The sequence below is a fragment of the Lotus japonicus genome, chromosome 3 (assembly GCF_012489685.1).
Source record: "Lotus japonicus ecotype B-129 chromosome 3, LjGifu_v1.2".
NCBI lineage: Eukaryota > Viridiplantae > Streptophyta > Magnoliopsida > Fabales > Fabaceae > Lotus > Lotus japonicus.
The window spans coordinates 88782541-88793750 of record NC_080043.1 but is presented as its reverse complement, the minus strand read 5'-3'; the positions used below and the strand labels follow the sequence as shown (position 1 = coordinate 88793750).

At 33.6% G+C, this 11210-nt stretch overlaps 1 protein-coding gene across 7 annotated transcripts; it reads left to right on the top strand.

Annotated features, from left to right (window-relative positions):
• The first annotated feature begins 4654 nt into the window (after positions 1 to 4654).
• On the top strand, positions 4655 to 10819 carry LOC130747091 (BEL1-like homeodomain protein 1). 7 transcript variants are annotated; one of them, XM_057599918.1, is made up of 5 exons: positions 4655 to 4875; positions 5350 to 6404; positions 8010 to 8386; positions 9008 to 9068; positions 9152 to 10819. In XM_057599918.1, the coding sequence occupies exons 2-5, from the start codon at positions 5481 to 5483 to the stop codon at positions 10040 to 10042; spliced, it is 2253 nt and encodes a 750-aa protein (XP_057455901.1). In that variant the 5' UTR covers positions 4655 to 4875; positions 5350 to 5480; the 3' UTR covers positions 10043 to 10819. The 7 variants fall into 7 exon arrangements, with proteins under 7 accessions (XP_057455901.1, XP_057455902.1, XP_057455900.1 ...); XM_057599919.1 differs by having other exon boundaries at positions 4655 to 4942; XM_057599917.1 differs by having other exon boundaries at positions 4655 to 4963.
• The last annotated feature ends 391 nt before the right edge of the window (positions 10820 to 11210 follow it).

The window sequence follows — 11210 nt, the reverse complement described above, 5'->3', positions numbered from 1 at the left end:
GAGTATCGCACGATACGTATCCCGATACGATACAAAAACAGTTTTTCAAATGCCGTTTCATCTTACTCCCCTAGAAAAATTAGGGAGTGGGCATTTAATTTCATTAAAAATTAGTAAATTGCTCTAAAAAGTGATGTTTTCTTTGATTCTTTCACCCTTTCACGTTCAACTTCACTTCAACAGCCCTTTCATGTTTCACGTTCAACTTCAGCAACCCTTTAATGGCTTGGAATTAGGGAGTGGGCATTTAATTTCATCTCTTTGATGTTTAGTACTTTAGTTTGGCTTATGGCTTGGAATTAGGTTGAACTTGAAGACTATTTTTCTACTTATGACTTGGATCTTTGATTATTTTGAACTATATTTAGATGATATATTAGTATATTATTTAATTTATGACTTAATTTTTTTTTTGTGTCCGTATCTTACGATACACGTTACGATACGATACGCGACACGAAATTAGGGTCTAGCGATACACGATACGTATCTCGATTTGACTACCTTGCAGTTCAGTACAATATATGGATGTGGAATTGCATATTTCAGTAATATTTTTTTCTTTTTTTTTAGTAATCAGTATAACGGATTAGATCATTATACTACGTAGTAGTATTTTAATAAAATCTTTTTAGTGAGTATATCAATAAAGACATTGCAAACAATATATTAAAAATATACGTAAACCGCTGATGACTAATAGAAAATATATTAAATTAAAATATATATATATACAAACATTTATATTTGCCTTTTTTTAATTTCTTTTTGTATAGCTTTATTAAATAAATATTATATTATATTTTTTTTAGAGAACAATATTATATTATATATATCCCGAACGCTATTAAAGACTTATGATTTGCGAAGAATAACTCAAGTGATAAGAGTCAATATACGTATGGGTTGAGCCGTTGAGGCATGAGGGTGAGGAGATCCAAGAATCAACCTAGAGGGTTGTAGTTTATCTTTCTGATGTAACAAAAAAATTAAATATTATAGAGTAAATTTTGTAGTTTTTTTTTGAAAGAAATTTTGTAGTTACAAATTGTTCATTAATAAATATATTATATTGTTTTAAATTTATATAAAAATTAATTCATAATTACTTTAAAAAAATCATAATTTTTTTATTAATAAGAGAAAATATATTCTTATCATATAATATTTATGTTTTTGGAAATTGAATCAAACACATTTTCAATGTTTCCATTTTCAGAAAATGAAAAATAGAAAGTTAAACCAAACATGTTTTCTAAATATTGAAAAATTGAAAATGAAAATCATTTTCTGAAAATAGAATTAGAAAATGAAAATAGAAAATGTTTTCTCAAACCAAACAGGCCCTTAAGCTTCTCCACGAGATTTGGGGTGCTTTTTACACACCTTAATTTTTCGGTTCAATTACAATTTTTTGTTCCTATATATAGTTTTAAGAAAATGTAATTCTGGTTCCTATAATTCCATTAATTACTCAAATCAAATCATTTTACTTTCAAAATTGAACAGGTGGTGGTGGGGGTTTGATTTTTGAAGGGGAGAGAAAAGAGGGTTTGATGCAGGTGGTGGTGGGGTTGAACAAAGGGTTTGATGAATAAAAGTTTCTGGGTGATCAAGAATTTGTTTCAATTTGGGGTTTGATAAGTTTGGGTGGGAGATGAAGATGATGGTGGGTGATGAAGAGGAAGAATATGAAAAAGATGAAGGGGGAAGAAGAGGAAGTACAAGGGTGAAAATAAAAATGACATGTAGGATAAAAAAGTGAAAGTAATATGGGTCTGGTGACCGTGCCAAATTGATAATTTGATTAAAAAAATTCAGGGATCATTAATTGTAAAGATTTTAAAAGTTAGAGACTCAAGTTAATTTCTCTTTGAAATCATAAACTAAAAATATATATAGGTCTAAAAAAAATCTCTTAGTTCTTTAAAAAAATCATGACTATGATATTTCCTCTTTTTTTAATTAGAAAGCTCAATATTGCTTATTTTCTAAATTGCAGTAATCCAAATCTCATCATTCTAAAATTGCATGTTTTATCTTAATAGGGTAGGTATGGTGCACGCATGAGACATCAAGTGTGATACTTCCATAGCTAAGCAGCCAATTACTTTCAAACATATTTCAATTCATAGCTAGCAAATTATAATTAACAATGAAAAATTGGTTTAAATTATTGTAGATTTAGCTGCGAAAGAATGATCGACCTGTATAATTAATATCATATATATATGATATAGAATTCCACCCTATAGGATTAGACATTATCCATTTTCACAGACCAAGGTAATCAAATTAGACCAGTACTACAAGTCAAAACAATATCTACACCTGTACATGATAGTATATGATTAACTAATTTGCTGGATATTTTAGAGACCGACAACGCAGTTAAGCAAATGTGGCCCTAAGCACATCATAATTAATTGAAACCAACTTTTTATTTTACCTTTCCAAGCAAAGATAAGAATTCATTGGTAGGTGCCATCGTTCATTGAGTGACACAGACATGTTGTGGGGACAATTTTGTAGTTCATATGTTTCTTTTTATTAATTTTCATACTTTTTTTGTGGCACGTGTTTAGTGCTTAGTGGTGTCTGTGCATATAAAGGGCATTGTTATGGAAAAGTATACTACTAAATTCACTATTCATATCATTCGTTAATTGAGAAATTACATCGACTAAACGTGTGTAATAATTAGGATTCGCTTTTATCATTGCATTGATGTATGGCTTAGGTCATGGTTTATTATATCTTGTAACTCCTGTTTCCAACCACAGAATAGAGGAAAAGGGAAAAATAACATATAGATGAAAACTACGAATTTTGAAAAAGGGTAAATGAGAAAAAGGAAAAGCAGTATCAGAGACCAAAGAGAAGGAGTTGTCAACAGGTTGGAATATCCAAGGGCCAGATTTTAATTGATATATAGAGATCAACCCCTTGATTGTTTTGCTACTTAATTGTTTTCTCAATTTCCATGATCATACCCCACTTTCCATATTTTCTTTCACAAAAATTGTTTTCTTTCACTCTTTTCTGGCTTCCGCTCTCTTATTATAGAATTTCGTCAACATGTGTACGTGATTGTGTCAATCAAACTAATTTGCTCAAGTGTGTCATTAGCGGTGTTAAGGGTACGTGTTTGGTTCATTAGTTGAACAAAGGTACGGAGTTGTATAACAGGATTGGTTTACTTTCCTCATGAAGTTAAATAATATCATTCTAGATGGACGAGTAGTACTTTATAACATAGGCTCATTTTATAATAAATTACACTCATTTTCATTTAAAACTTAACAAATAGTGCTATTATTCCACTTAATTAAGATAGAGTTTGTGGCAGTTTTAGCACATCACTAACTCGTGAAATTATTTATTAATAAAAAGTAAAAACATGTTTTTGACGGTCATGTTAGTTGTCCCAGATCGCTAGAAAAGCGTATGTCTGAAGTATATATACTTACATTGTATGCATGTACATAAATCATTTCTCATTGAAAGTAACACCATAAGATATGCTCGCAAGTCTTGTCGTAGATAGTGAATAACATTAGAAGTAAGAAGTCTCCAAATGCGTAAAGAGAATCATTTTTAGAGGCTTGTATAGCCAACTCATAAGTCATATGTTGCTTTCTCTAGGAAAAGAGAACGTAACATCTCAAACCCAACTCCATACACGCTCATGATGCTTAGAATAACATCAATTAGCCAAGGGTGCACACCAGATTCCCCCATTTACATAACTCTTGCACGAATGCCATGATACATCTAAGAACAAAATAAATAGGTCAATGCTCATCAAGAACATGATTATTATGCCATTTCCATATCCAACAGAAATTAAAAACAACTAACACATGATGCTTTTACTCGAGAAGATAAACAATTCATTCACTAAATAGAACATGGTCATGGTTCTAGGGTGTTTTTTCTGGGATTGATTTGGTGTATTTTCATTGGTTGTCTGAATCTCGATGGAGTTTATGGTATTCTTAATCCTTCGGGGTGTACCCCAGTTTTTCATATGATAAATGCATCTGGTGTACACTATTTTTATGATAGATAATAATAATAATGAGTTTTGAAATTTACAATTTAATTATTAACAAAGAAAAGAGAATTCAACATTCTAAATGAGAGAGGACATAAGCTAAAATAATAAAATTTAAAAAAATTCCAAAGATATAAAATGCATGAAAAATAAGTAGCTGGACTTGGACACCACTTTTGACAGACGCCCAACAAAACTTGTAAATTGTGGAGATTTATAATCATCAGAAATTACAATTTTTTTATTGTTATTGTTATTATTTTAGTTCTGCAATTTGTGATAGGATCTACCACAAATTACAGGTCCAAAAGTGGGGTGTGCATAGATGGTGACCCAGATGCATATATAGGTATAGCTAACACTAGGTGTGAGAGCGTCCAACAAAACAAGAAATTCACTCTTTGAGCTATAGCTGTCTATTATTGTTGTCCATGATTAAAGACACGTAATTAGATGATGGATTAATTCTAAATACAATCAATATTATCACGAAGCACATAAAACCGACCACACTACTTTAAAACCTCACCAGTCATCACTCATCCACCATCTGTCTTTTTAAATATCCTAAATATATATAATTTTAAACACTACTCAAAATTCACTTGGAGGAGAGAACTTGAGAGAGAATACTCAGCTATCAAGCGAACTCCAAAGTTCTAACGCAACCCAACTCAATCAATTCCTCTGAAAGCAGCCTTTCCATAATCCTCCCGCGATGATGAAACTTAGATAGCAGCTTCTCACTATATTTCGTTCATCTCAAGGTTTTAAATTGCGGTTGCAGTCTGCATCGCAGAATTAGATCAATATAGCAGGTTTTCACCTTCCTTCATCATCTCCTCTCTCCTCGTGTGCCAAATCAAACATTATTAAATGGGAATGGTACGGCCACACTCAAAACTGGTTGGTTTCTTCATTGCGCAGCCAAGATAGATAGCTAGCTAGATATCCTTCATTAATTCCATGGGATCGTACGTTTCCATTTTAATTTCTACCTTTCAAACTTCTTTCTTTCTATTGAGATCCATCTTGAGCATCTTGTTATTCCTCTCTTCAACAACCCCACCATCATCAAATTATCAATAAATCATGAAGGTCCTATTACTCTTACTCTTACTTGTTCAGCTTCTTAAGCGGTTCCGTGGAGTCTTGAACAAATTCCGCGGTGTTCCATACTATGCATCTTTAATTTCTTTTCTTTCTTTTTGTGAAGTTTAAGGTAATTCTTATTTCTTAGATTAATTTATTCATTGGCATCCTAACTAGTTTCTCTTGGCTTTGCTTTTCAGGATCTGCCACTATCATAGAATGAAAACCTGTTCATCGGACACATATTGAAACAGATCAAGTGGTTAGTATAAAAAGGAGGTTTGATTTGTACGGACAGACAGGCTCACCAAAAAGGGAATTCTGACAGAACATGGCAACGTACTTTCATGGAAATACATCATCAGAAATCGAATCCTCAGCAGAAGGGTTGCAGACACTTTACCTTATGAACCCAAACTACGTACCTTACTCTGACGCGCCCAACATGCTCCTCGTTAATCCCAATACTAGTATTGCTGCTGCTGGTACTTCCGCCAACGCGCTCAACCTCTCCAACTTCTCCCACGCGCCTCCACCTTCTTCAGCAAATAATCACCGCCATCATCAACAACAACAACAAAACCACCTAGTTGGGTTTACCATTCCTTCCTCAAACATCCTTGGATCCACCACCACTAACACCACTACTGGCAACTCAAACCATCTCGGACAGCACGGGATCTCCGGCGGCTTCCAGAGCTTTGCAGCCACCACCACACCAGCAGTGGTGGCTACAAACCCACGTGCTCACTATAACTTGTGGGGTTCGATAATCAATCAAACCATGTCATCTGTGACAACTGCGGCAGAAACCACTCCGAGCAACAATTCAGCGTACTCTGCTGCAGTCACCGTGGCAGATGACTCTGGTTATAATAATCGTGGTAATCAGCAGAGTGGCCTGTCGCTTAGTCTTTCATCGCAACAACCATCTTTTAGGTCACTCTCCGGTGGTGAGATTGGCGTTCCGGAAAGCCGTAGCGCTGGCAATGGAGTTATTTTGGGATCCAAGTATTTGAAAGCCGTACAGGAGGTTCTAGATGAAGCTGTGAAAGTGGGGAAGGAAATTTGTGAAGGGGAATCTATGGAGGGGGCGCCTAAGAATAATAAAGAGAAGATGAGAGCGAATATTGAATCTGAAACTTCTGGGATCGGTGAAAACAGTGGAAGTAACAAGCAAGGAGCTGAGCTAAGCATGGCACAGAGACAAGAGCTTCAGATGAAGAAGTCCAAGCTCGTGAGCATGCTCGATGAGGTAAGTTTTATTGTGTACATGCACGTAACGTTAAACTTTTCCCTTAATAATGATTTGGGATTTGATATATGATTTCATTGAATTTATGATTCATTGCATTCTACAAATGTACCTTGTTTGATTAATGTTTGATCTTGTGAAAAGTACTGCTGTACATAAATATCGTTAATATTTTGTTTTTGTTGGTTCATCAGTACTTGACAAGAGAGAGAAAAATGTTATGGTTCAGCTTTTGTCGAGAGGAACTGAAGATAATAATAGATAAGAGAGTGTGACAGTGCAGGAGGGATTGTGAAATTGACAGGATTGTCACTCATGATCTGTTCTTTACTTGTTTCCTAAAAATATGGGATGAGGAAAGAAAACTGATAAGAAAAAGTGACTTGGTCTGGTGAGTGTCAGAGAATGATTTTGGGTTTGGGCCCATTTGGGTCAGTTTCAGGTTTATATCTGAAATTCTGAAACTCAAGTGACCCATTATTGATTGGGATTGGGAAAGGATATTGAAATTTTATAAAGTATATAAGCCTTCTTCATAATACTATATATTTTGTATATGAGTTTTGATTATAACTTCACTCTCACTTTCTTGAATTTGGATTCTTGAACACATAAAGTAACCTATTATCATTAATTGCTAAAAAAAATTAATTAATTATTTTTTCATGCAACAATTTTGACATTCAAAACTAAAAATCAATAGTCAAAGTTCTACTAGAGGGATTGCAGACAATTTTGCAGCAAATAATTCATTTTACACTTTCGTTTTCATTTTATTTTTACAATTTTTTTAATCTTTCTCTAACTTATTTTCTTATTATATCACCTACATGTCTCTCTTTTATATTTCTTTATCTCTTTTATTGAATATTTGGAGAATGAGTGTGGATAATATTAATTGGTCCAGTTTTGCTTATTAAGTTATGTTTGGATTAGTAGAATGTAACAAATTGGAGGAGAATAGAATTGAATCACATTATGCTCTATTTTTTAGATTGTTAAAAAATATGGATTAACATACATAATATATAGAACCAATATCATCTCCATTTTATCTCATCAATTTTTCTTATTTTTAATCATTCATGAAAGATATTGGGTATGTTTGAAATTTTGTCGGCGCATGTTTTAAGATAAATGTAAGTACATGTCTCTTGTATTATTTAAGTGAATGTGTTAAAGTAAATATAAAAACACATATTATCTTACAGTCTTTTGATGGAAAAAGTGATTAAGGAATAAAAATATGACAAATCATCATGGCCAGTACTTTCGAAACGATACCATGGTGATGTCGATCTTTTAATTTATTTCATTTCTTCATAATAAGCAAATAATGAAGTGGGTATTTTAATTTCATATTCTATTTTACTTCATTTCATGTTTTATGATTCTTTTCATTTTGTTTCATGTTCTCCCACCATCCAAAGATAATCTTAATAAGCACTAGGGCAGTCTAAACATACCATAAACTAGCGATTTCATTACAATATTCATGGTTTGTAAACATTTCATCAACAATATCAATATCTTATATACATTTTATTTTTCTCTATATTGTAACATTCTTATCAGATCACATCATATATTACATTGAACTTGCAGGTAGAGCTAAGGTACCGACAATATCACAACCAAATGGACATGGTGATATCATCATTTGAGCAAGGAACGGGGTATGGGGCGGCAAAATCATATACAACCCTCGCCTTGAAGACCATTTCAAAGCAATTTCGATGTCTGAAAGATGCAATATCTTCACAGATTAAGACAGCGAGCAAGACATTGGGTGATCAAGATGATTGCTTAGGAGCCAAGGTTGAAGGTTCCAGGCTTAGGTATGTTGACCACCATCTTCGGCAGCAACGGGCGTTGCAGCAGCTCGGAATGATCCAGCACAATGCTTGGAGGCCCCAACGAGGCTTGCCTGAACGAGCTGTTTCCGTTCTTCGTGCTTGGCTTTTTGAGCATTTCTTGCACCCGTAAGTATATATACACTAATCTATAGATGATATTTGATGATATGGTTAATTACAACTTAGAAGCCCTATAGTAACATCCACTAAGAAGTTATATTGTGAGTTTGGATTTTAGTTGGACTCACCATGGATTCATGTTAAAGTTAACATATCAAAATCTTATGTGAAATTATATATGTTGGTGTTACCTCTAACGTTTAACCAAACATGCAAATAAGAATTGTGATGTCTTCTCCTTGTTTATAAAAGTCTTTTGTGTATTGTGGACCATAAAAAGTCTGATTTACAAATTAAAAGAGTTTTAAAAAAACTAATTTAAGCATATATTTTAAATAATATGTACTAAATATTAAGCGGATCAGATTTTAAAATAATCTAATTGTCCTCTATAATTTATTCGCCTAACTTTCTCTTTAGTTTTATTTCTACCAACTTTATCTTCTTATTTCACTTCTCTTTTCTTATCACATTATCTATCGTATTTTTATATTTCTCTCTTAAACCGGACTAAATCTACCTGCGCACACACCCTTCTAGAAATAAATTGTGAATAAAACTTTTATCTTTCATATGACAAATTGTTTACTTGGCTTCAACTGAAGAGTTTCTTGTTGTGACTTGCAGCTATCCTAAGGATTCCGATAAGGTTATGCTTGCAAAACAAACTGGACTTACTCGGAGCCAGGTACATATATATTCCAACCTTTTGTATTTTATTTTATTCCAACTTATTTGTGGCATTTGATAAGTTCTGACTTCTGAATGCAGGTGTCTAACTGGTTTATAAATGCCCGAGTTCGGCTGTGGAAACCAATGGTTGAAGAAATGTATTTGGAAGAAATCAAGGAGCAAGAGCAGAATAATGATAACACAAATAGATCAGCAAAAGATCAATCAAGCAAGGAGTTATGGTCAGCATCAGCAACTAATGCTACACATGAATCATCATCAGGTGCCTTAAAACTTGATCAACAGATTAATTCCTTTCATTCAAAACCAGAAAGATTAATCAACAACCAAAACACCTCTCCAACTGAGATCTCAAATTCTGATAACAATTCACTGTCAACATCTCCCATGGGAGGAGGATCATTTCAATCCCAGTACTCTGGCTTCCATCTTGCAGAGTCATCATCTGAAATCCAAATTAGGAGTAGTCCAAAAAAACCAAGAAGTTCTGAAATGCAACAACACTTTCCAGGTTCAATGAACATGGAAATGAAACCTGGAGGAGAGGAAACTAGAGAAGCTAACACAGAGTTTGACACTGAAAGGCACAACAAAGATGGCTACCCTTTGAAGACTAGTGGTGACGAAAACCATGGTGGGGGTTATGGAGGAGCATTTTCCATGGAAGACATTGGAAGGTTTAATGTCACTGACCAATTGGCTCCAAGGTTCCATGGAAATGGTGTTTCACTCACTCTTGGACTTCCCCATAATGACAACCTTTCTCTCTCTGCAACACAGCATGGGTTTCTCCCACAGAATATGCATTTGGGAGGGAGGCTTGAAATGGAAACCAATGAAAATGAGTTTTGTGGCATCAATAACACTACTGCTCCACCTTCTTCTCATTCAGGCACCAGTTATGAGAACATTGATATTCAAAACAGAAAGAGATTTGCAGCACAATTATTGAGGAATTTTGTGGCTTAAGAATTGGGATTTGATTTTCTGCAGTCAATTTTTCCTAAATTCGCTGCAGTCAGAAATTCATAGCCGTTGGATCAGGATCAGACGGCTTTTCTCATATTTATAGAAATCACAGCTCTATATTTGTTGAATATGGAAATTTAAATTTAAACCATCCCATCTTGATCGAACGGCTATCGAGCTAGGATTGCAGTTAATTTAGGAAAAATTGCGTGCAGGTACCGAATCCTAAGAATTGATGATAGGGTATGATGGATATATCCTATGAGGAAGTCAAAACTTTATTTTTCTACTATTGAAATCCAAAAAAGACAAATTCAGTTGAGAGGGTTTCTCTAAGCACACTATGATTTATAGCAGAAGGACTTCAGCTAGCATCTCCTTTGAAAAGAAATGGAGATGTCTATGTGCTTGTACAAACCCAAGCAACGCTTGTGTTACATATGATCTACACTCATATTCCTGGCATGGTTGATAATACTTGCTCCATTTAAAAGATGGAAACCAGGGTGTGATTATAGAAAAATTTGCTGAGAATTCAGTTCTATATGTATTGAGTTTGTTTAATTATAAGATTCAAGGTGTATTGTATATGGGATTGGAAAGTAATGTGGTATACATAGAAGAAATTGAATGATTTCTTTGATAGGTAATGTATAGATATATTGAGATAGGAGTTTGATTCATTTTCACACTTTTTTCTCTTCCATCTCATTTTCACTTCATTTTTCTTTGTATATCTATCTTCTTTTGCTATCACATCAGATATCTTATGTCTCATTTCTCTATCTTTTCTTCATTTTCTCATTTGTAGAAGTGAGGTTAAAGTGTTAAGATAATTTATTCTTCAGAAGTTATGGATACTTTATAAATTAATTATTCGTGCATGTGAGTTTTGTTTTGCTTATACGTGCTTTTGTATTTGCGATTTATACATTGAAGGGATCAAGTGAGTACATGTACACATTTAATTTTTGTTTAGATACCAATTACACTCCCACTTTGCTCAAATATAAAGGGAAGAGAGAAAGATGAATAATATAATAAGTAATGTGATAAAAAATTACAGAGAAAGGAAGAAAAATATGTAAAAATATGATGGAAGAAAAAATAAAATGTGTATGTATGAAAACTCTACATTGAAAAGCATGACATGCTCATATATAAATAG